The 25,434-nt window shown below is 45.1% G+C and overlaps 7 protein-coding genes across 7 annotated transcripts; 2 read left to right on the top strand and 5 right to left on the bottom strand.

Moving 5' to 3' along the window:
• Positions 1-131: 131 nt before the first annotated feature.
• Positions 132-2,074, bottom strand: GL218_07943 (putative WD repeat-containing protein C17D11.08; the record flags this gene model as incomplete). Its single annotated transcript, XM_033584725.1, has 3 exons — positions 132-610; positions 663-1,260; positions 1,325-2,074. 3 exons carry the CDS (start codon positions 2,072-2,074, stop codon positions 132-134), a joined length of 1,827 nt encoding a protein of 608 aa, XP_033441146.1.
• A 1,569-nt stretch (positions 2,075-3,643) lies between these two features.
• On the top strand, positions 3,644-4,855 carry GL218_07942 (uncharacterized protein; the record flags this gene model as incomplete). Its single annotated transcript, XM_033584724.1, has 1 exon — positions 3,644-4,855. The coding sequence occupies one exon, from the start codon at positions 3,644-3,646 to the stop codon at positions 4,853-4,855; it is 1,212 nt and encodes a 403-aa protein (XP_033441145.1).
• A 56-nt stretch (positions 4,856-4,911) lies between these two features.
• GL218_07941 (L-xylulose reductase) lies at positions 4,912-5,882 on the bottom strand (the record flags this gene model as incomplete). Its single annotated transcript, XM_033584723.1, has 2 exons — positions 4,912-5,211; positions 5,283-5,882. 2 exons carry the CDS (start codon positions 5,880-5,882, stop codon positions 4,912-4,914), a joined length of 900 nt encoding a protein of 299 aa, XP_033441144.1.
• Positions 5,883-7,489: 1,607 nt separating this feature from the next.
• GL218_07940 (uncharacterized protein) lies at positions 7,490-8,446 on the bottom strand (the record flags this gene model as incomplete). Its single annotated transcript, XM_033584722.1, has 2 exons — positions 7,490-8,281; positions 8,342-8,446. The coding sequence occupies 2 exons, from the start codon at positions 8,444-8,446 to the stop codon at positions 7,490-7,492; spliced, it is 897 nt and encodes a 298-aa protein (XP_033441143.1).
• Positions 8,447-10,307: 1,861 nt separating this feature from the next.
• On the top strand, positions 10,308-12,212 carry GL218_07939 (uncharacterized protein; the record flags this gene model as incomplete). Its single annotated transcript, XM_033584721.1, has 1 exon — positions 10,308-12,212. The coding sequence occupies one exon, from the start codon at positions 10,308-10,310 to the stop codon at positions 12,210-12,212; it is 1,905 nt and encodes a 634-aa protein (XP_033441243.1).
• Positions 12,213-13,118: 906 nt separating this feature from the next.
• On the bottom strand, positions 13,119-13,900 carry GL218_07938 (uncharacterized protein; the record flags this gene model as incomplete). Its single annotated transcript, XM_033584720.1, has 4 exons — positions 13,119-13,260; positions 13,473-13,515; positions 13,613-13,688; positions 13,895-13,900. 4 exons carry the CDS (start codon positions 13,898-13,900, stop codon positions 13,119-13,121), a joined length of 267 nt encoding a protein of 88 aa, XP_033441244.1.
• An 8,217-nt stretch (positions 13,901-22,117) lies between these two features.
• Positions 22,118-23,930, bottom strand: GL218_07937 (uncharacterized protein; the record flags this gene model as incomplete). Its single annotated transcript, XM_033584719.1, has 2 exons — positions 22,118-23,418; positions 23,486-23,930. 2 exons carry the CDS (start codon positions 23,928-23,930, stop codon positions 22,118-22,120), a joined length of 1,746 nt encoding a protein of 581 aa, XP_033441154.1.
• Between the last annotated feature and the right edge of the window lie 1,504 nt (positions 23,931-25,434).

Raw genomic sequence — 25,434 nt, 5'->3', positions numbered from 1 at the left:
AAATGCATATAGCAGTCTGAGGGGTAGTGCCAGCTTATAGATCATCGTTGAGCATGGCTGTTGGCATAGGGGGGATCTTGCTTCGTAGTATTCCAACTGTGTCGGGTTTTCACATGCGTAACCAGAGCACTTCAAATCTTGACACCCCAGACTCCTCGTCCACCACTAACACCTAGCCAGTCGCCAACACCGTCTCCACTGTGGAGAGGAGGAGCCCAGCCAAGGTTGCCAACCTCGTAGTCGCACTGCCAACTAGCAACCGGGCTGAGGTGTTTCTCTGCCGAGCCGGCGCCGTTGGAGGACGAACCGGGGGTAGGAGTACTGTTAATCAGATCCCATAGTAGAACTTGACAGTCATCGCCACCGGAAGCGAGTAGCCCTCTCCGTCCAGGAGACCATTCAACTGAGCTCAGGGATCCACCATGGCCGCGTAGTTCCAGCAACGCTTGCCCCGGCTGTCGTACATCAAGAATGCGAATAACATTAGAATCTTGGGCGAATGTAGCTAAGAGATAAGTGTCATGAGGCGAGGTTGCCAACCTCAGGAGGGGCGGTGCGTGAGACATGGTTTGCTGGGCCAGCGTCGGGCTTATCCTGCCACCATTCGCATCTGTCATACGGTTAAAATAATTATCTTCAAGAATACCATTCTAGTAACTTACCTCGGTCATCCTTGGCGGTTGGTTCATAGATGATAGTACTATGCTCCAAACTGCGAAGGTCGAACATTCGCACACTCCCATCTTGTCCACAGCTAACGAACACGTCCACACTATTGGCACAAAATCGAACATCGTAGACTTCCTTATCGTGAGCAATAAGTTGCGTCTTGGCTGTTAGGGACGGAATATCCCAGATAGTGCAAGTCGTGTCGATGCTGGAGGTGATGATAAGACTGGGCGAGACGGTGTTCCAATCCAACGACGTGAGAGGCGCCGTGTGGTCTGGCGTCTTTGAATTAGACAATAGCGCCAATGGTGTAAGCTTCGTTATAGGCGCGCCTAGGTTCGGCTTGGTTATATTATTCGAATGGGATGACTGGGCGTCGGATGGCAAGGACCATAGCCGAAGATGATCGCCAGAAGTAGCCAGTAAATCAGTAGATTGCTTCTGGGAAGATGGAGGTTCCCACAGAAGGCGCGTAACGGGGTATGAATGGGTTGCTTCTGCAACCTTGGTAAATTCCATGCTATACTTAGACGAACCGGGGGTATATATATCGGAAGGGGTATTCGTAACCTGTGTGTCGAGTATTTGAATCTATAAACAGGGTCAGTAGTGGTCATGAATAGGTTAAGACTCGAGCTATGGGTCGTTAGCATACAAAGTTATGGCCATCTTCTAGATAGCTTCCAATGGCAACCTTGCCGGCGCCCCTGGCTTGGGGAGCCCATTTGCACCAGTCGAATGCATATAGCGCCCAAGGAGCCAAGTAATTACTGGTAGATGGTTGAACGTTGGCGAGCTCGTAGCCCAGTGTACCAGGCGGGCCATCGGATAGACTTGAGTCGGCTCGAGGTCGGATGTCTGCTAGGCCAAGCGGTGTGTTGGAGATGTTTCGCTGAGAGCCGGGAGCGGTATATTTAGGATCTTGCGGCGACATGTACTGTGATGAGCCGGGGTTGGATCCTCCGGGGGTGGTAGGAGTGTAGGGGGAGTACGAGGTAGAAGAATTCTCGTAAGGAGCGGCAGGACTAGAGCGAGAGTAGCCGTGTGCTGATAAACTCAAAGTCGGTGGCTTGGACGGCGAAGCGTACTCGCTCGGAGAGTGTTGTATGGCACCGGACATGGTGGGTAGGGTAGGTGCGGTATTGGCACTTAGAGCGGGGGGACGACCGGGGCCTAGTCCTCCAGGTTGAAGGACGTTGGGCACACCCGAAGTTTGGTATTGAGGATTGACGGGTTGCGATGCAGGTTGGTCGAGTTTGATGTGCGGAGCGGAGGCGGTAGTATAGTCCCGCGGAGAGATTTGGCCGCTGTGGCTCATAGTAGAAGAAATATGGAGTTCATCATGCTGAGAGCCATATGTATTAGTTCGTCTCGGGGCGGCTCCGTACTGGCTTGCCTGGTTCATGTTGGATGCGCTAGCAGCCGCGACAGAGCTGCGAGATGTTGGTTGGATCGAATGGCTATTGGCCGGTGTTGCGGTCAAAGGATGCAAGTACGAGCAAAAACCGCAGGAGGGGGCGAAAGTAAGGAGGTAGTCTCTCGACCTGTCGACGCTTACGTCGATGTTATTTAATGGCTACTAATTGCTAATATTTTCAAATATTAGATGTCGCAAGTAGAGTGTAAAAAAAAGGTCGATAGCAGTCAAAAGCCGGGACACGCCCCTGCTAAAAAAAAGATTCGCGACGTCGGGCGGGAGGATTCTCGGTTGGGCTCTTGCGATTACCACTTAACCTAGTGAATAACAAGTATGTATCGAAATGTACCGCGGGTGGTGGTGCTGGTCGCAATTGGAGTTGTCGCCGCAGTTGGTGAGGGAAGTAGATAATAAGATAATGAGATAATAAGGAAGACAACAACTACTCAATCAGTCCTTGTCGCGTCGTGCAAAAATGATTGCGTATGCGCCTTGCACCTATATCTTTGATACTGATGGTCGAAGTTGTTCTTGTGGTTACCTCTTAGGTAATTTTATACGATTGGAATTGATCTCCAAGTGAAGGGTGTTAAACAATACCGTCTAACGAGTGTGGAGATGGTTGGGCAGAATGCGATGCCTTGGTAAGATTTCGTCTTTTACTGAGTATTGCCGCAAGGTTCCCCTCACCAGCGCTTGTTTCCTACATGTAGGTCATTGTTTACTAGGATACTTCAAGGTACCTCTTAGCCACTAGCGATTTCCTTGTTGAAGTTCGCAGCTTTTACATTACGTTAGGTACATAAGGTACCCTTATAGGTACGAGATAAGGGATTTCTTCTCCTTACATGAAGCCGTACTTACTAGAATTGTATCTTAACATCTACGTAAATTACCTAAGGTATTCAAGCAAGGCATATATTACCTTTTATTTTGGACTTTAGAGTTAAATAATAGTTAATCCAAGAAAGGTTATACATGCTGAACACCTGATATCGGAAAACATCCCGCATTGACAGCTGTCAGTAAAATATCAAAGTACCTTGGTACATAAGGTATAGACTTTAGTAGCTTGCAGGGGGCTTCAATTCGGCTTCTCCATCAAATAATCATCCACTGATTTACGGCATGAGCGACACATGCATACATCTACCTACCTTTTACCTAGGTTATCTTATTAATCAGAAACGCTTATAGAATAAAGTCTTGATCCTTCAACATAATAATCTACCTATTTTAGGTATTCTAATGCTATTACATTTGCGTTATAATACAGCTCAACAATTATTCTCTTACATTTTTCAACTTTATTCTCTTTATCTAACTATCAATTCTTAGCCGCAATTTTTAACCATAAGGAATTAGCTCAAGGCTTCTTGCTTACCATCACGCCACTCAAACAACCCGCTATTGACATCAGGGGAGCTTATTTTAGTCTAGAAATTATTCTATATATTCATCACAATATCCAACTCTTTCGATCTACCTAAGAACTTATTGACAACCAGCAACTTGAATCACATACTCGTCCTTATGACACAAATAAAAAGCACCACCATGGCAGATCTTCCGTCGCTCTTACTGCTACCCCCACCTCCGCATCCCCCATCCCGGCTTGCTCTTAACGCCGCATATGAGCCCCCGCTTAAGGCCGCTCTCTCAAGATTGAAATCCGAGAAAGGCGGAAAAGATGGAGCAGTCTTGATCATTGCTCTGGCATCGCCAATTCTTACAGGCAAATTTGCACGATACAAATCGCTTTCTTGGCCTTACGCCCAGTCTATTCTAGCTGATCTATACAGCATCATATCCGTTATTTGTGCGGAACTTTCTATTCCAACCGATCTTCATGCCGGTCCCGGATCCGTAGATGCCCGGGTTGTTCTAATCGATCATGATGCATCTAAACCAATCCCAGCTGATTTAAAGACAGCTATAAAACCAAATAATACGACAATAGTCGATCTTTCAACCTTCACCGCAGCTTATCATCCTTGGAGATACATATTTCATACAAATAACGAGCCAGGTTATCAATTGCTCTCAACGTACCTCAAACTTCTTGAGGGCATTCAGACCTTAAAGCAGTCCCAGCTAGTTGTTGTAGATGGTGGGCTTGCTGTATCACTTGGACCGCAGATTCCTTCGGAGTCATCTTCTCAGACTAGCCCTCATTCGGTCGTATGCTTAGGAGGAACCTTTGATCACTTACACCCTGGGCACAAGCTGCTCTTGACTGCTGCTGTATTATTACTAAAAGTGCCTGAAAATGGCACATCGGCCCCATGCAAATTCGTCATTGGTATCACTGGTGATGAATTGCTGAAGAGGAAGAAGTATGCAGAATATGTGCAATCTTGGGATGAACGTGCTATGAATACGATCGAGTTTTTGTCTTCCATACTGGAGCTATCTAAGAATGGCTGGAAAGGAGGTCAGTCTCTACAAGCTTCCAAGGAAAACGATGAACTTGTTGCTCTATTCCGGGACGGCACTATCGAAGTTCGCTGCGTGGTTATCCAAGATGCGTTTGGTCCTACCATCACAACTGAAAATATGGATGCTCTCGTAGTTTCGGGAGAGACGAGGAGCGGGGGAAGTGCCGTAAATGAAAAACGAAAAGAACTTGGCTGGCGAGAGCTGGAAACATTTGAAGTTGACGTCCTCGATGCTGAGGGGATCGTGCATAAATCGGCGGACACGCAAAATTTTGCTACGAAGATAAGCAGCACAGCTATACGAAAGCTAAAGGCTGAGTCTCATACTTAATGTAAAGCTCTGGTTCTCACCTAGAGTGTACATGAGAATATAACTGACCACGGCTATTACATGAAGAGTGTCTGTCCCCCGTCCATCAGCAGATCTGAACCGTTGAAATAGCTCCCAGCACGACTTGCGAGCATCACAACAGCCCCGGTTAGTTCATCGGGCTGGCCCATTCTTCCCAATGGATTTCGACTGAGCCACATCTTTCTTGCTTCGTCCAGACCATCCCCTTCATTTAATATGGTATCCATATATCCCGGGGAAATGCTGTTTACTCTAATTCCGTACCTTGCCCACTCCGCAGCCAATGACTTCACCATAGCTATAACTCCAGCTTTTGAGACATTATAAGACACTTGCTGTGATAACAAGAGTCAGCTCGGGTGATAAAATATGACTTAGAGGGGGCATGGAACATGATACTACATACCGGCTGAGGGAAATTGACTCTATGTCCAGACATACTCGCTATGAATGTCATACTCCCTCCGATTCCGCGTTCTATCATTGTCCGAGCGACCGCACGAGCAACAAGGAACCCACCAATTGTGTTGACATTGATTACTCTATTCCAGTCCTTTGCCGACCAATCTAGAGCGTGCCCACAGGCAACCATTCCGGCAAAACTCACCAAGGTACTGATTCCCCCGAATAACTTGACCGTCTCGCCCACAGCGGCATCTACGCCATCTTCATCCGTCACATCAACTTTCAGGAACCGAATCTTAGCACCCGGGAATTCGGAGCTAAGCAGATCGACTTTGGCTTGTGCTTCCGTCGGGTTCATGTCGAAGATCATGAGCCCTTCCACGCCATGCTCGAGAAGAGCCCGACTCGCTGCGAATCCCAAGTCGCCGGCTCCGCCGGTAACGACGGCGTTTCCGGTTACACGAAATCTTTCCTGGGCTCGGGATGCCGCCGGGATTTGAGATAGAGACGGGGGTGGGGCCGTCAGGGAACGCGGGGAGCCGTCGCCCAGCAATATCTGGGGGAGAGTTCTTGCTCTCAAGTCAGATCTCTCGGTTGTCATCTTGGCATATAAATTTTATAGAAATAATATAGGCAATGATATGGACACAAGGGAGCTTTTTACAATTTGTATAGATGGTTTATGTATCCGGTCATCACCATTTTAGTTACGTCAGAGATTGCGGGGTTGGCTCTCCATGCATTGCAGCTCAGCGTGCCAGCTCATAGACTGCAAAGGCTTTACCAGTAATAGCATGAGGGTATCTTGAATCCACAAAGCCTTCGTACATTATGGGCTGAGTATAGCATTACCCCCCTTCAGACTCCGCTTAGTCACTTACCTCTACCTAAGTTTCTCCCATCGGTTAGGTATATAGATGTGAGATTGACGATACTATAGTTTATGGATTTATCACTATCGCTCTTCTCTTGAGCTAATGTTTCAGTATTTCTATATTTTTGGCTGTCTTGAATAGCATCCGTGCTAAAATTAAGAATATCACATAATCCTACCTTGGGAAGGCATCTAGGGCATAGTGACCATCAGCGGCCTGCTGGAGAGTGCACACTTTACATGCATCTGGTATCTACTTTGTTCAATATCATATCAGTCTCTGGTATCATCATAATAAAAAATCTACTCTTATAAGAGGCCTCATCTCTGCTAGAGGTTGTATTAGTCTAGTGTATTATCCCCTTCTCTTGCACATATCTCTAGCTACAAGAAATATAATCTTAAAACTCCATATGAGATAACTAGGTATAAAGCGAATCCCCAAAGAGCCTCCAACAGACTGACATATTTTAGTCTACGATATATATGATTTAATCCCTAAAGGATAAGCATCCTATCACAGTTCGACGACCAGCTATGGTTTCACAGGATACATTTTCGGTATTGCCGTATCTTATCCGTAAATGCTTATACCGTAGTATATAATTTAACATTAAACCGTTAAACCTACAAGTCTGAATCATATGATAACTATTATTTTGAAGTGTTATTAGTCCCCCCGATCTTCCTGGTTAAGCAGCCTAAGAGCGTAGGAAAACATGTAGTAACGAGGTATCCCATCATAAGAGTACCATCACCCAATAAACTACTTCCAATGTAATATTTATTGCTCATGTTACATCAGGTACCTATCGTACTAACCGAATGTCAATTATCTTCATATGCTAAAGAAAGCTGTCGTGCATGGACTCAAGATCTAGACCGTTCACTTCTAGCCTAAAGAACCGCACAAATGAAAAAGAAATTGAGGACACCACTAAACCATTTCAATAATTTGGTAGGGCTGTTCGGTAGATACCCTCTGTGCTATTTATATCCCAGTCATTATAATTAAAAAGGCATCCTTATTTTCGGGTTATCTCTACTAGGTAACCAGCATGACATTAAGGGTCTTAATCTTCGACCAGCACATGTAACCACGCAGGGTAACATATGATGAATGTCCATAAGAATGATGAGTAACAATTTCTTAAGCAATGATGATATCGGAGAAGCACCCCATGTTCAGATAACAGCACACGAAATAGGTAAGTAGAACTACGGTAGACACGTAGGATAGAAATGATAAATCATCCCATTAAAAATAATCGTCGTAAACTACGACCTATTCATCTATCGTAACCGAATTAATTCCCATCTCATAACGCTCCGATCTACGAACACAAATTCGCGTCATCTCCTCGTCCCGCATCCTTGCCATTATCAAACGGCGCCACAGGCTCGGCGCAGGGACCCTCGTTCCAGCCGTTGTAGTACAGATTCATCCAGCTGCTACCAGCCTTAGTCGAAGCGCTACCGTTCTTAGCTAGTAGCTCGCCGACCTTGCCGTTGGGGCATAGGTTTGCTGCAGAGTCGTCGTGCGCGGTGTTCGCCTCGTCATCCGGGTTGCCCGTGTGGTAGATGGCCTCGCAGTCACCGCGGCCCCAAGGGTCAAAACCACCGGGTAGGTGTGGGTTGGGCGCCTGGGTGTACACGGGGACGAAGTGCCAGGCGACACAGTTGAAGATACCAGCGCACTGCACGCAACAGTCGAGCTTGTTGGTCACGCCGCCCACGGTGACGGTGGCAGTGGGGATGTCGGTGCGGCTCGGGATGAAGCCGGGTGCGTTGACCTGGGCCGAGGGGTTGCAGAAGTTAGGGATGGTAGCCATAGGATAGGCGCCCGCAATGGATGTGCAGACAGCGGTTGGGCTTGGCGCGTCGGTCTGGGATGCGGCCGGTTCGGTCTCGGGGGCATCCGCTCTCTCGGCTTGGACACCAGTTGCTTCGGCGGCCTTGTCTCCGGCAGGCGGTAGCGGTTTGGTAGGAACAGTGATAGCCGTAGGAGGCGAAGCGTAAGACAGGGGTGTCTGATTAGGGCGAAGTGCAGACAGAGCCGTGAGCGTCAACGGATGAGCATAGCCTGTGATGGTTGAGACATCGGCTGTTGCGCGAGCTACAACATCCTATATGAAGCATTAGTAACTATATTGAATTAAACATCTTTTTTTGGTTTGTTTATTTACCTTGGCTTCCTGTCGTACATCCACGGGTCCAGCAAAGACTACACCAACACTGGACAATGCGGCGAGCAAGACGCCCGCCTTGTTCGAGAGAAGAGGCGCCAGCATTTTGATTGACAATATTAGAACCAATTCGATATCCTGTAGTATCTAAGATAGTCGAATCCTAAACTTTATAGGATTGGCGTTGTTTGCGAGGTTCCTACAATATGTTTGGCGTTTGTAGGAATTAAAAAGTGTAAACAGTAAAATTTAACTTAACCCTCTGGATTAATTGAATGGAAATAACTTGCAAGGAAGGGACCAATTGATCAAGTACCAAGTCATGTACCAAGTGAATTAAACCTCTTGACAACTGTTCAACGGTTCAACTCAAGAGGGGCAGCGCAACGAAATCCGGTGGGCAACAGCTGGAAGAGTGAATGACGCGCGAAGTTGATGTGGCGATCACGACTAAATAAATCGTCTCCCGGCACCCAAGATACTAATTAATTATCCCCCCGCAACAACTTGCAGCTGGTCTACTGGAGAATTAGATATGTAGATCAGTGGCAGCCAGTGTTGCGTCGGTGACGGCTGCAAGCGGTATGGGGAGATAATGGGGTGAATAGGGTCGCTACCTAGTTGGTGTTCAATTACTACCTCAATTATATTAGGGGATAGGCCGACTGGGTTCGAGATCCCCATGCGGAGATCACCAACAGTGAAGAGATCCCATATTTCTTTTCCCCTATGTAAATAGACGTATGCACGTAAATGTGGATGAGAACACTGATACGGGATTAGATCTTACATGGTATCCATGGTTATCCATGGTTGAGGCAGCGAGGACACGTTCCGTTTGCATTGAAGGTACATCGATATATGATACGACTAAACACCGAGACAACCTTGTAGGAAGGTATATTTACTTATTCGTAGGGTTATTCGTGCGAGCTGGTGAAGATCGTCATATTTGAATAGTCCAAGTCGAGTCTGTGACTGGGCAAATATCTCGAACAGATCGTTTCAGAACCTGGATGCATGACTAGAAAAGGAACATGGGCAAAGAAGCGGAACAGGGGATAAATGATGCGGAGGATCTTCCGACAAGGTTACAACGGCTTATTCCCTGGTTACATTTCCGACGTCACCCAATATATTTCAGCTAAAGGGAGAGGTCTTTTAGATAATATTTTAAACCGGCGAACCAAGGTCTTGGTAAGTTGTAAAGTTACGAAGATATGAAGTATTTTAGAAGATTCGAAGTTAAAACAATTGTCAATGTACAAATAATATATAATACCTTACATAATGTGATTGGTAATTGGATAGTTCGGTTGTTAGAAACGAACCAATAAGAAACATGTTTAAATATGCATGTCTCTCGTCCCGGCACCTGCTAAGCTCTTATGACCCTGTCACTTTTCTTGAAAGATAAGACAGATAAAGCATTTATCGATATGACTTTAACTAGGTACCCTACCACCTATCGATACCATGGACTAAGATCATTTTCCTCCACATTCCTAGAACCATCCCGCATATTGTAGTGACATATCTAGTGACATATCATATTAGAGCTGGTCTTCTTTTACTTTGGTGCTCTATTGTTTTAATTATTGTGGTATTCATGCGTCTTTGGTAGCTGTCAACCTACAGCCTATTGTTCTTTAACAAAATGCCATCGAGAGAGAGTTTTCGGTATCGAATTCTAACATAATATTATCCAAGTCTACATGTGGTGGAGGTGACAAACATGAGCTTTGGGAATACTTTACTATCGAAGCTAGGACTTGGTGAAGGCAGAATGTCAACTCTTTTACCACTATATACCTCCTCGACGGGGCGTCAGGCAGAAGAACACGACCTCTCCGAACTCTCTCCCCGACCTGACGATGCGCTCCTTTCCCCAGATTCAACCCGTATATTCTCCTACAAAGATATCGCTTCGGATACTCCTAACGGGTTTAGAACTGATACGCCAAACATGGATTCTTCCTCTCGTTCTAAAGGTAAAGGCAAGGCAATCGCTTTCGCCTATCAAGGTCGGCCGCAGTATTCGCGATCTCGAACCCCAAGCTCCGTAGACGACTTTAGTGAGCCTACAGGCAATGATCTTAAGGTTCCGCCTGGTATTTGGCGACCAACCATCCGCACCGAGTCACGCGATAGTAGACATGCTGCTACTAGTACCCATACGTCTCTTGTCGAGAGTATATTCAAAGGACGGCCTGATCGTTCGACAGACCGTACGATACAGTCAGACGTAGATAATACTTTCAAAATGTTACAGCGGCGGGAACGTCAATTACAGAATGAACTTCAGAAATTACTAGATGCACAAGGTGTTGCGCTAGAACGAGACCTTGAAGGGAGCGATAAAGGAAAGACTTCCCCGGAAGGCACCAAGAAAGGATCATCTCCAGATATGACGGCATCTTCCATTCAGACAAAGCTATATGAGGGATCCGTAGTGCCTGTTCGCCAGCCCAAGAAAAGACCTATGTCGAAACGACAGGCCCGTATTGGTATCGCTCGCTCTGTCACCATGTTGGCTGACTTGAAGAATGAGGAAGATGCATATATCGCTACCGCGTTGGCTGAGCGGAAGGCCGCTTTATCAAGGTTACGTAATCTATCGTCGCAGCGTAAATCTATCACAGCCGATTTGAAGGCCTTAGAAGAAGATCACGAGACGTCGATCGAGACCGAAATAGCGACGATGGAGAATCAGCACCGCACTGTATGTGATAATATAGAGAAGCTTGAGGAAAAGCTCAAGCTATTAAGGAGAACGAAAGCCAGCCTAGAGAGAAAACTTGAGGAAGCCAGAAGTACCCGAGAAGCCAGCCTTAGCGGGTACAAGGGCGCGCTGAAGCAGTGCGATCAGGGCATTTTTGAGCTGATGAAATACCCAGGCGTACAAGTTCTTGAAGTCGAGGATTTGAAGGAACAGGTCGGTGAGGATTTCGCTGTGCTCATGTCGAAAAATATGTCTGGCGTCGATTTTCTTTCCCTGCGACCAGAGAGACGAACGACGGAAATGGCGAAGGATTGGTGGGAAGGTGAAGTCGCCGTGCTCGAGCAGCGCAAAATCGTTGTTGACAAGGAACGGGCTGCGCTGGAAGAGGGTAACGAAATATGGCAGCAGATTCTCACTATGCTTGTCGATTTCGAGACCCAACTAAACCAATCGCTGCAAGATGCTACGAAGCAGCAGCAAAATCTTGAATCTAGCGACCCGGGATCTATTCTGCGAGACCTGTACAAGATCCTCAAGGCGACCTTACGTGAAATCCAAAGGCAGCACGATTATGTCGAGTCTCGCGGCTGGAACCTCCTCATCGCCGCCATCGGCGCTGAATTAGCGCATTTTGAGGGTATTAAGGAATTCCTCGCGGAAATAATCCGTGGCTCTGGGTTCGACAACGGCATAATCACACCAGTTACATCTGTCGGCAGCAACGATCTTGTTGACGTACGTGAAAATGGGACCTCGGATGTCGAACCGCGCTCCTCAGAACCGGACGAGGACGAGGAACTTAGCCGTAGCGTGGTCCGGCGCTGGGACAACCCCGACGCGCAGCAACTAAGCAGCCCCCCTGCAGACCTGCTCGGCGCCGAGCACCGCGACGAGAGCGATAATGAGGTACCGCCGGGATTACTGAGCGAAGCACCGCACCACGAGAGCGAGGATGAGAGCCACAATGATATCCCCGCCGAATTCTTGTCCATGCATAGTCCCCCGCAGAGCCGGGTTCAGAAAGACATACCTACGCCTAACCGCAGCCGTCTTAGGAGGGAGAGCAGTGTGATTGAGGACGAAGATGATAACCGGATCCCACCGGATCTACTCTCCGAAAGCCGCAGAGATGACGACGTCGTTGATTAGTCTATACGGCAATCGAAGTCATTGTGTATGCTTGTGATGTGATCATGAATACGAGTCATACATAGAACGGGCAATGTTTACGAGGATGGGGTTTAGAGTTATGAATATAGCGTGGCGTGGTTTTCTTGGTGTTGGGCGTAGATGAATTACTTATCTGGTTACCTGTTAGTATACAGGATTGCATTGCGAATTACATGGTTGTGACGGGATCCAGCGGAGTTCAGGGGTTCGATGCGGATACCATGGGTATGATGGTTTAGCATATTAGGAGAGTAGCGTTGGGGGGTAGATATGCCTATTTTACGAATGAGAAATTTTAATACGAGTATCGATGCATTTTCAATCCGCCTACTTACGATGCTTGAGTTGGGTTGAAATGAGGTGGCTGAAGTAGTAGTATATGCGAAACAACATAAACGATAGTGTTAGCCAAGTCACCTAGGAGAAAAATCACGACACGAGACAAAAAGTTGCCCGCAAATGAGACTGTAGCTTTATATTTTTATATGTAACGTAATGCGATCGTGACAACCGTCGCCTTGCACATGGAGTAGTAGCCAAGTGAAGCAAGCAGAGGCGAGCCATTTCATTCCTTTCATCTATCGTGGTAGCAGTAAGAAACTTTCATCAAATGGATATATGGACCCAACAACAACAACGCCTGTTCGTGAAAGAGGGGGAAGGAAAATCCAATCGAGTACGGTCCGGTCCGGTTCGGTTCGAGGCGGAGAAGAGGTAGTGATGGATCGGCGATAGGGGTAACCGGCCTTCGAATGGGCGTCTCGCCAAGAACCGTAACGACGATGACGGTTCAAGAGACATGGTAATGGAAGATTGATTTTCGGCCACAGATATATCGCGCGTTTATCCCCCAACCCTCTCGTCTCGTATGTACTAACGAACCGCTCATCGGGTCCGCTGGAACCAGCCGCTGGACCCGGCTATCGCGACGGACTGATCCATGACCCATTCGCCGACGCCCAGGTACTTTTCTATCCACTTATTGGCCTCCTTAGTCTCGCCGACAGTCACGCGCTCGGTGTTGAAACTGCGGATAATCAAAATTAGCATTCTATTTCCTTAAAACAAAAAAAAAAAACAGCATTTATCGTCGCTGTTGGCTTTGTCATTTGAGCCTCTTCCCGCCTTGGCAATTTCCCCGCGATATAGCCGCGCTGTAATCGTACGATCGGAGGATATGGAGATATGTGAAGGTATGCATGTATGTATGCATGTATGAGGTATGTATTAGGTACTCACGTTAGGCCGGTCGAGCGCCTCATGCCCGCGAGGATAGTCGAGACTATGAACCGAGTTAGCTACCTAGGTACTTCCACAAAAGACAGACATACAGATAGAGAGAGTAGTAGAGGGGGAAAAAAAGGAAGGGAAGCGCATACTGAGAACCGCATCCACGGCATAATGAGTGAGTCGTCCAAGCTTTCCCCAGAGGCCAAATGTCAGCAAGTTGAGAAACTGTCGGGAAGAAGACACATCGATCAGAGATCAGCGTCGTCGCGAAGTAGAGCAAGGAAGCAAGTAGAAGAGAGAAATAAACAGCAGTCCCTATAGTAACGAAGCAAAAGCCTCTGCCTTTCTCTGAGAGCTTCGCAGGGTAAGGGGGAGAGAACTGATGCTCTCGTATAAGGGGATTATGATTATGTGCGTAAGGGGAAACATACCACCATCTTGACTGAATATATTGAAATGTGCTGAAAGTTCCGGTTCGCAGGAGAATTTCGGGAGTATCGGAGAGTTTCTTGTTGTGTTTTTCGCTAGGAAGAAAAGAATTACGTCGGGATCTTATTTCGATTTGTCGTTTTTAGTTGAAGGAGGTTGGATAAAACGGAAAGATCACGAGGTGTTTGTCATAAGGTCGGCAAGTCGGTCACTGTGTCCTAGCAGAATAAAGAGAAGGTGTACACAGTAAGGCATAGGCAACCCCCATGGCGTGCATCGCTCCGCGACAGCAGCGTGGCGGTGGACCAGTGGTTCCAGCAGCTATCGTTATATTGGGCTAGTCTCCTTTGTAGGCGGGGCATTATCCCCACCTCTTTTTCTTATCTAATCGGCCGAGACAGGGGAAATCGGAATTGTATGCCATACCTCTTTATAAGATTATCACTGATTCTTCTTTATTACTACGGCACTTATCATAGTATCGGGAAACTGTCACCAATAATTTCGTATTCAAACAACTACTCGTAAATGTCGGCGCCATAAACGAGTATTCTCATAAGTAATACTTCTGACTTGAGTTCCTTGCTAAACACCAAAGCTGTTTTCATGTCCTCTAGGTCTACCTCGTAATAACAATTCCACATCATGAAGCGAATCCCATCAACCTCCCTTACTGCACAATCTCATCATGACAGACGATCACCAGTTTTGCTTCTGTACCCCGGTCGTCCAACACTCCATAGTCGCGCTCCTGGTGATTTAAGTGTAGAAGAATGTGCACTCCGTAGGTTAGATTAGGTGTTATAGCTAAAATAAACGCGAAAGAGGAGAGTTTTTGAAACGCTCTATCGTATAAAGATTATACGGGTAGACCTATCATTGTTTCCTCCATGAATTTTAGAGCAAAGTGTCAGGATTCTTAGATGAGACATCTAGAACAAATGAAACTGCCAGTATGTATAAGCGTAGGCTCCCGTAGCTAGCTTAGAATTTCTCACGGAACAACGAAGTTGTTTCCTTGCTTTTGCTCCACCACGCGACACAAACTTCTCGACGATGTAGTGGAAAGAAATGGACTCCCAAGTCAAGGATAAAGGGAAGTATTTCGGGAAAATTGGCATCTTTATGATTTGGATGAGATATTCGCGGCCAAGCTTGTGTAGTTGGGTTGTAAATTAATTATGAGTCGTGTAGTTCATTTTATTCACCAACCGGTATATCTTGCTTGGTGTCGGGCTACAAATAATACGAGGGTGTTACTGTCACGAGGTGGAACCAAACAGCATGGAAACAACTTCGTTGTTCCGCAAGGAACTCTAACTACCTAGAAGGTTCTACGTCTATATACTGAACATGCTCTTTGTTCTAGATGTCTCATCTAGAATCCTGACAGTTACTTAGAGTATTTATAGTGGTTGTGCGAAGAGTGAACCCTTTATTTCTTTTGTAGGTATTGTAGAACACTTTGCAGGTGGTGATCAGTGCATAAAGGGAGGTGATATTAAGGTTTATCATATTCCGATTAAATCCCTTTTTCCTTCGGAGCAAGGCCGCTTCTTATATAGATAGGTAGTGAGGGAATACGAATACATGATGATGCTTGGTTGTATTATTGTGTGTGTATCTGAGGTTTAGAAAAGTTCGGTATTTATGTGTGGCCCCGCTAGTAAAGTGGAACTTGGACCAACCACCGTAACTTCCTTACTACTACATACATCCATCTACTTGGCAGGTGCATCCCACAGGTAGGTAGTTAACAATGATGCTGATGAAATTGTTAACTTCCAGAGACCATAAAAGAACCATTCACTATGAGGCCGGCGACCTGATTTAGATGCAAGTAGAATACAGTGTCGCCAATGTCACCCCTAGTAGATAGAAGGTAGGTGTCTCCCGGTATTTTATGGTGAGTTTACCCATTGGCTAATGATGCATAGATTATGTCTTATGCTGGAATATAGCAATTACTTTAAGGGCTGTTGTCTAATTAATGGCTGTAGCCCACCAAGGATAAGCATCATCGCTGATGTCTCGATAGGCATGGGAGAGCTGTAGGTTCATCCTGATAAAGAAGTCAGTCTACATGCACAGTAAGATAAGGTATTATCCCATAAATTTAAGAGAACTTACCGCTATTAGGATTCTAGGTTAGCCATCTCGGGCAAAGGGTAAATTTAGTACGTAAAGCCATTGACTTTGTAGTTTAGATAGGTTAGAGTTCCTGGTGGAACATAATGTGATATTCGGCTCTCTCCTCTGTGATCGCTTCATACAGCCTTGTTTATAGTCTTAGGGAAGGGCGGGACCTCGAGTTTGATGGCCGCACTCTGTAGTCTGTAGATTATGGCTGGACTTATAGCCATTAACCATTAATTCGTCTCTGAGTCATCACAACCTGTACCCCGACTGAGTACAGGTTGATATGCTCAGAAAGTTTCGTTCGCACACTGGGCGGCATATTTCATAGTGTAAAAGACTATTGGTCAGTGATGCATAGCCATTCTTAGTTGATAGAATAATTTCCTTGCTTAATTGCGGGAATGAATGAAACCGCAATTTGCCAAATGACGCATATTGTGTTGACAGCACACCGGTAGGCGGCCAATAAGTAGTATAAGTATAATTCGGTATGGAAGATGGCGGAGGGTGAATAATCTAATTTAAGGCGGTTGCTGGTTTCTTAGGCTAAGTTATTTTTATACTTAATAGAGCGATGTTGGTAATCGAAGGGCGTATCGGCGAACGAGGAAGAATATTTGGTCCATGGTTGCTTGTTGACTATTGATGTCTTTGTCAGCTAATTAAATCCAAAAGGCTCGGGAGTCATTCATAGCCATCCTCAAGAAAGAGGAATGCTGGTATTATATATTCAATGGAGCGAAAAAGGCTACACTTACCCACATTACAACGCCACTCAAGATGCTCAGTCAGATATAGCCAGTGGCGAAGTGGATGTTTTCCTTAATAACGTATCTTTGAGAGTTATAGATGGATGCTAATTCGCACGACCCAAGACACATAAGTATGACTTCGGGATATGTATAGATACCTGTATTTATGATGTGTTAGCGGTTCAGTTTGCTGTGCCATTTCCACGTCACCACAACCAAACATCTTCTCTCTCAAACGGTATGATCATAAAGGAAAAACTGGAAAATGAAATAGACAGCCACTGCTAATGATGGGGGGATGTAGTTGTGGTAAGGTGTTTTGTGATGGAAGGGGAATATTTGGGAGTTTGTCCGTGTTTGTGCGCGTGTTTGTGTGCAGAGGTGAAACGATGATGATGACGATGATGACAGCAGTAGTGGTAGTATGCCAATGAATCTTTTGATTCAATGGGGAGGTATCACGAGGCATAAATATAAAGGAAATACTAACCTTGAACCGCAGAAGTCTAGTTTACCATCATGACAGATTGCAGCATGCAAAGGCATCCAGGTGGGTTGAATGTAGCTCTTCGCTTTGAATATCAGTCCCTCATTTAGGAGGAGACGGTTGCGAAATATTCTAGAAAGGATGTTGATCGGGCCTGGTAATGAAGTAAGAGGTGGACGATATCATCTCTTCCCATACTTATAGAAGCATGTAAAGGAGTCCAATAGTATGGTAGATATCTAGGAGCGTATTAGGGTAGAGTATTTATTAAATAATTTAAGAAGTTTGTGTAGTGTAGTGTTGTATTATGATGTACCTTAGCGGGAATATTAGGGATTTTATAAGCCTTGCGCAGGCCTTGTACAGGCCTAGCTATAGTGACAAGCCTTGTACAAGGGTTAGCAAATCTGCAAGGCTTATTTTATGACAAGGCTTATAAAGAGATGTATTTCCCCATACAAATTGGGTGGCTGAATACATCCAAAAGCATTACAGGGCATTTCCACTATTATTCGCTATTATATTCCCCTGTAGCCACTGTTATTTCATTACAGTAGGTTCCCAGTGGTCCCAGTGGTCTTGATGCCTGAGGCCACCATAACCACCTAAGGCCACTAAAATCGCTATATCACCACCCTCACTGTCAAATACCACCTGTAATCCCCTGAGNTCCCCTGAGGCCCCTGAGGCCATACAAATCAATTCAATTCAATACCACGGCAAGCACGATATATATACCACAATAGCAAGCAAATGGCTATCGCGTAATACGTAATCTTGTAGACTTGTAATCAAATCAAATGCCCTCGTAGTCAAGTGGTATGTGTGTAATCTCGTAATATGACATTCAACTCTGTAATATGACATGCCTTTCAATTGCATAGGTACTTGTAAATAGACTCAAATAGTAAGGACAAGAAGGTATCAGTGTAATAGCATAGCATGTAATTGTTTTTTTTTTTTTGCGACCGTACATATATTGTATGTGGTGGCCATATATCCAATCAGGTGTTGTGCTGCAGCATAATACAGGTGGTTCAGGCATCCATTTCCAGTTGATCTAGTGGATTATTTACAGTGGCTTTAGGGGATAATTACAGGGCACTTACAGTGGACTGCTTACAAGGCTTATTTTGTCCGCAAGGCTTAGATGCCTCGCACGGGCCTTATAGCCTATCTCAGAGTTTTAAACCCTGCAGGGGTTGCCTGAAATATAAGGCCTGCGCAAGCCTTATAAGGTCCCTAGTATTCCCGCTAAGGTAGTTAATGTTGAAAAGAATATTGAATTTATTGTGTTAGGTTTTAGGGTTAGAAGGAGGATGAAGAAGGAAAGTTTGAATTTCTGGGACTGAGTTGGGAGAAGGGTGGGTTTAAATAGGAAGACAATCCTGTGGGGAAGAGAGAAGAATCTGAGAGAAGCAACCTACCTGAGGAATAAAGTCAATCGCTAGGGCGATTTGTTGCTATGTTGCTGAATCGCCCTGACGATCCTGATTGTCCTGCTAGTATCGTGAGAACATCTGTACTCAGGTGGTCTCCTTGCTAAAGGGCTAGGGACTACCTAAGGAACTTAAGTAAGACTGGACTAGGAATTGATGTTAAGTACCTAGGAGCTCTTTGATCCAGATGACTCTGTGGCCAGGAAACTCTATAGGGAAATCGCCGCCTGCGTACGGGTCTGTCTTGGGAGTAACGGCGAGCAAGTTTCTTCTGGAGTAGGAACGAAGAAGATAAGTATCTACCTAATAGCCTTAACGATGACTGGCTACAGCCCAGCATATTTAGGGGTAAAGACGATGATTGGTATATCTTGAGGGAAGAGCGTGGAGTGCGTATCTTGAACTATTCACTAGCTAGTTGTATAAGCTTTATATATCTAACTGGAAGGGACGGCGAATGCCTCAAACGATTGGAGTAGCCATGCCTTGAAGGAAACGACGATAGGAAGTTTACTAAGTTAGATAAAGACAGGATCTTGTGAATGGACACATGTTTCATGGAAGTGGCGCCGACGGGGAAGTTCTCAAAGCTTAATATTAGTACAAGCCTATGAATGGATAGCACCTGGATATAGAAGTCACGCCGATGGGGAAGCCGCGAAGTTAAATACCGGCATGATCATATTGATTGGCTATGTCATGCCTGCCGTGCTAAGTAGCGTGGAGTGTGGGGGTGACTTGGACGGATATTGACATATATCCCTGGGAATATATCGATATGAATATAACAGCTATTTAATAGCTATTCTTAAAATAATAGAAAGAAAACGGGTGAATTGCCTTATAAGTGATACTAGTATGAAGAGGCATTTGTTGCTGTTTGAACATGTGCTAGGATCGGAATGTCCCATTTCCTACGCTTAGCAGAATGCTTTCATGCTGTTATAAAGAAGAATCTGATAATAATGTTCAGATGTTAAAAACTAAACGAGAGTGTGCCTATATAAGAGTGATGGTCTGAGATGAGGTTCATGCGGTATAATAACTGTAAGCGGCTGCTTGTATTAAGTTTTTTGGTCTTTGGTCCAAGTTTAGTCTTATAATATTATGGGGATTCTCTGGAAAGTCTTTCAACCTCTTTTGGGCCTTTACTTTAGCTCACTTAGACAATATCTAGGCAAATAAATATTCAAATATGAACACTGAGCACGAAGTGTAACAATATTATTTACCTAGATCTGATATAATCCAACTAGCAAGTAAACTTTATCATAAACAGTATATGTTTTATATCTCCTGGTATTAGTACCTGTGGATTTAGACAGCTTGTAAATTGGAATGTGATGTCGAATGACTTGTTTGCATTGCCAAGTATATTAAACCATTGCTGCATCTGTTCGAGCTAGGTTTCAGGGAGGGCTCAATAATAACGAAAAGAAAGAAACAAAGGTTATATGATATGTACCTAACTGCATTAAATTATGTTGCCAGTTTGATTTGCTCAAGGATTTCTTACCGGGTTATGTTATCATGAGTCCCTTCTACATCCCTAGAGGTTGAGTTTATTAACAGTATTTTCCGATCAATCGGTTTCAACAACAACTGACAAGGTTTCGGGATCGGAAATGAGCTTTCACGCCGAGTTTGATCTCTATAATAGTACAATGAGACTACGACGGTGATACCTAATGAAGGTGGTATTAAGGTTCGTGTAGCACACAGCATGCCAGCCAATGAGAGCAAACATGGTTCCCAAAATGGCAATTGGCCCCTTGCTTTGTTCGCTGTTTTGGAGGCCTAGGTGAAACATATTTTAGAATATACTTTAGAATCTCATTAGGAACTATCAATTTCCTATTGGGCTACTTAGGATCTTCTTAGGTTGGATACATAGGTGGGGGCTAACATATGTCATTTTAATGTGTTGGTTGTGGCCACACAATTCCTTAATAAACTCGCTATAGACAGTCCAAAAATAGATGGAAACTTGCGCATTTAGTATGCAAGGAAGAAAGTCGAATATTCCTATGGCTAAGCTATGTTTGTGATATTGTATCATCATTGTTATCAATGGCACTCCATCACTCTCCGAAAACGCTCGTCACTCGGCTAAAGATTCGGGACCCGAGGAACTGGAACCCGAGGGGGCGAGGTTTGCGGGAGGATCTTGGTAGTATTTGATCTCGCCAGACTGCTATAGATAAGCCAATGATATTTGAAGGGTGGGAACGACATGTCCTACCCCCGTACCTTGTTGTCTGGAATGCTTGTGCCGTATGTCTTTTAGATAGCCTTGGCACCATGACGCAAGCGCAACGGTTTTCGGAACTGTTGTAGCGAGCCGACGATGCTTAGAAATACCGAATACCGGTTTGCAGATTGCTTAAATTTACACCTAGGAGAAATGCCTGTTAAATATACTAGAAACGTATCTTACGTGGTAAAGTAAGCCCCCTATTACCTAGGTACCTAGGTGGGTAGATATTAAAAAAGGTATTTTAGTATTTAAATAATGACTGTTATTTTCTACATCTATTTGAAGCTGAATTAATTGCTATGCCGTTATGAGCATTGATTAATCAACGAACACGAAGATCCTTTGGAGTTTTTTGAGCATCACTAGGTAGGGATGATCCGCTTACATGAGAGGAGACGCACCACGGCCAGATTCAGGGGCAGAGTTCAAGAAGCTGTACACAATATCCGAATAGGATTTTGGCAGCATCTGATTCTCTGTTTAGATGATACCAGAAATCACTATGTGAAGGAGAGAATATTAGATTTCCCAACAATAGATATGCCATGCTCGTTAAGCGTCAACACTAGCCGGTGCGCTCTTCGTATATGTATAATCAATCGTTTGTTTACTATGTAATCAGCCCCTCAAGTCGTCTCTGAAATTTAAATGGTTAATCTATGTATATCAACGACTAAATCCTACCCAAGACATTACAGTAAGCGGCTAGGGCTTATGTAGGTACTTAATCCGTAGTCTCATGGAAAATTGGATTTCTTAAGTCCATAAACTCCGTGTAACCATCGATAGTCAGACGGTCGGGATCGATGCAGATGGATAAACGAGATCGTCAACTTTCAAAGTAAGTTGAATCCTAAATACTGCCTAAAGGTAAATGGAGAATTTCTCTTCTTTTCTTTCCATGGTTTGGTTTTTATATCTGAAGTCTGGTATGGTGGTGGCTATGAATCTACTTAATTACGATAAAGATCTTATGTATTATACAGCATGTTTAGATGATAAAATTTCTATTGTCTAGCTATGATGACCCTGGTATACGTAGGTATTAATATGATAGATGGTATCCTTTCGTGTCTAAACCCTCCCTGATGCAACCTAATATCCTTATGAGTAGAGGTTTTGAAAAGAAGTCCGTAGAGTTAATGTCCCCACTAGAGATTTTTTATAACGAATCTTTTCCTGAGACGTTCTCCAAATTTGATTATGACCAGTGATACAGGAAAAAGGGCGACGGCGATAAATGCTAGTGTGCTGTTACCCCAGCCGATACCCAGTTTTTCGTACATCGGCAGTCCAGCCAGCGGGAGTACGGCACCAGCCAAAGATCGAACAATCGTATTGCATGCTAGGGCGGAGGCGGCGTAAATGGTGAAGGCGTCGACCAAGTATAATTGAATAACCATAAAGACAAGCAAGTTTCCGATGCCAACAACAGCTGTTCCGATGATAGGTACAATCCAATGGACCCTATATTCGGCTGTCCACCCGTAGATAAATAGACCTGCGGGAATTAGAAGGGCTCCTACGGGGAGCAGCGGCAACCGATATTCTGGCTTCATGCCAGCTTTAGGTGCGCCGGTAGCTTGGGCTATCGCATCGGCTTCCGCAGCTTTCCTCTTGATATATTTATCCGATGTAGCGCTGAAAAGGAAGATACCAAGCATACTTCCCACGCCAAGTCCAATAAACGCCAATCCAACAGTGCTTGTTGAGAAGCCGTAGTATCCCTGGAACACCTCGGTTATAGTCGTAAACATTAGATAGAGATAGCCGTATGTGACAGCCATATAAAGCGACGTGATAGCGATGACTGGCGAAAGGAACAGCATCTTAAAGGGGCGAATGATACCCCGCTTAAAGTAGTCCCTGGGCGACAAACCAGCATCGAGTTTCGATCGAAGTAAATCGTTTCCTGTCTCCTTACGCAACTTGGCTACCTTCTTCTGAAGGATTACGGGGGCGTAACTTTCCTTAAGAGAAAATATCATTAGAATGGAAAGAAACCCGCCAACAATGGCCAGAAGCCAGAACGACCACCTCCAGCCCTCAGCATCAGTTAGGAAACCTCCAGCAACGGGTCCAATAATAGGACCTAGAAGCGGACCGATGCTAAAAACAGCCATCGCGGCCCCTCGCCTCTCTTGCGTGACCATATCAGCAATCGTGCCGCCGCCATTCGTAATCGCTACGGAACCGAAGACACCAGCAAAAAATCGGAAAACTATGAGGGCGTTTAGCGTTGGAGAAAGCGCGCATCCGACCTGGAAGGCGACGAATCCTAGGTTTCCGATATGGTAAAGGATAACTCGACCATATATCTCAGACAACGGCGCAAATAACATAGGACCCGCTGCGAAGCCCAACACGTACACCGAAACTACGAACGCGGCGATTTCCAAGGATGTCGAATGAAATTCAGCTACCACTTGAGGAACGCCGGGTGCGAATATGGCTATACGCCGGTTAATGTTCATCCAATATGCGCCCGGAAATAAACACAATATGTATAAAAGACTTACATGATGCTAAAGGGGAAACGAAAGTCATGGCACTTATTAGTCCGCAGTTGAGAACCTTCCTCCACGTCGGCCAATTATAAGGATTCTCTACGTCGTCGGGACCGGTCCACCAGACAATGTTAGGATCGCTATCACTATCTTCGTCATCGTTGCTACTTGACAGCGCCCCTTCGCCAGGCACTTGCGCTTTCTCAACATCACGGTCCGCCCGACTTTTCTTGCTAGCGAAAGAGTTTCGCCTCCGCTCGGCTTTCGATCGCTGTCGTTTAAGCTCCTCTTGCTCGTCGAGCACAAAACCCTGGCTCGACGGGATATCTGCGTCATGTCCTTCGTCTACGGCCTGACTTATCTTGCGCTGTAATTGCAGCTGCGCGTCTCCGGACTCATCATCGAGTCCTCCATCTGTATGCGTCGCAGAGACGGTTGATGCCGCGCTAGACACCATCGTTCTTTACTAGCTTCTACGTTAGTCACCCCGTCTTTTAAAATTGACAATTTATAATTAATATTCATAGAAAGACAAGCTACGCTAAGAATTTACGAATAGGCAGAGGCAGCCCTTGACTATAAGTCTCGAAGCCGTCAAACTAGCTCAGTGGGGAAATGCTTACTTGTGCTTGGCTTCTCTTAGATTTCTTGGAGTATTGGGACCCTGAGGGGAAGATGGGACCCTAATTAGACTTGATCTGCGCTGTAACAAAGTCGGTTTGTCGTTGCGCGTCTAATTCACGATTCTCTAGTCAAAGATATATGACTTGGCTTGATATCACGTTCCGAGTTAGATGATAACCGCTTAGAGTTCTCGCGGGATCTCTTTATCATCTCATCAGTAGGATAAAATACTATAGAAAGAGAAGAGGCGAGAAGAAGGGACGAGAATGTAGGTTTATTGCACCGAATCCCGGCCGTGGTCGGGTTTACTAATTACTGTAAAGGCGATGTCACGCTTTTACCAGTAAAACATTCGATTGGTTCTAGCTGGTGACAATGCCAAGTGTTAAAGGGGAGGATATCGGTAAGGACTATGCATTTATCGGTCGACCATCCGACCAGCCGAATTTGGTTTTTGTGCAAGGTCGGGGCTCTAGAAATATTCTAATACATACAAATATACATACCTAACATACCTACCTACACAGTAGCTCCTAGCGATCCTAGCTATTTAGGGTATCCTAGTTGCCTAGTAAAGTGTGATGGGTGATAGGTAAGATGGGTACGAAACCGACGAAGCGAACCCCAATGTTCCCATTATTCCATTATTAGCCGTTGGATGCCAGTGAGATTGATTGGTAGGTTGTTATTGAAGAATCATGCGCAAAAATCGGCAAGCAAACATTTTTACGGATCCGTACTCTGGATATCTATTGCTCATTTATGGTTTACACGGAGGGTCGGTCGTCTGCGCATACTGCCCGTGCACGCATCCGTGTCCGAGCTCGCTTCTTTTGTTATCTATATTCAACTTCATGATCTTCTACTGTTTCGTTGCTGTAATATGTAGTGATTCAGCTGTCATACCTATACTGCACATCAGCTTGCACAGCAGCTCGTAAAGATCCGAACTCGATCCGAGCATAAACAAAATAAGCTGAAGGTTACAAAGCAGGTAATAATATCCGCAGCTAAGAATCATCAAAAGCAGGGTTTAATTGCCCCAACTTCCCAATTCAAGGTATCACGGCAAATGCGAGGTTCGTTTATTGGTTCATACAACTTTACATTACATAAGCTTGTTTCGGCATAACGTCTAAGCGCGAGATGCCAATTGACGGTAAAGTTACACCTACGGTTTGAAATCTGAACAGAGGTACTGAATGAATCAGCCTAATACGTACCTAAATATTAGGATTATATATATATAATAGGTAGTTGCGTAATCCTTCCCAGCTGAATCTACATATAAGCATGACTGCATGCACCTATCTGTTTCCACGCGATACATCATCCGT

Source organism: Daldinia childiae (assembly GCF_008694065.1).
Source record: "Daldinia childiae strain JS-1345 chromosome Unknown Scaffold10, whole genome shotgun sequence".
Classification (NCBI taxonomy): Eukaryota; Fungi; Ascomycota; class Sordariomycetes; order Xylariales; family Hypoxylaceae; genus Daldinia; species Daldinia childiae.
This window is presented reverse-complemented; position numbering and strand designations above follow the sequence as displayed.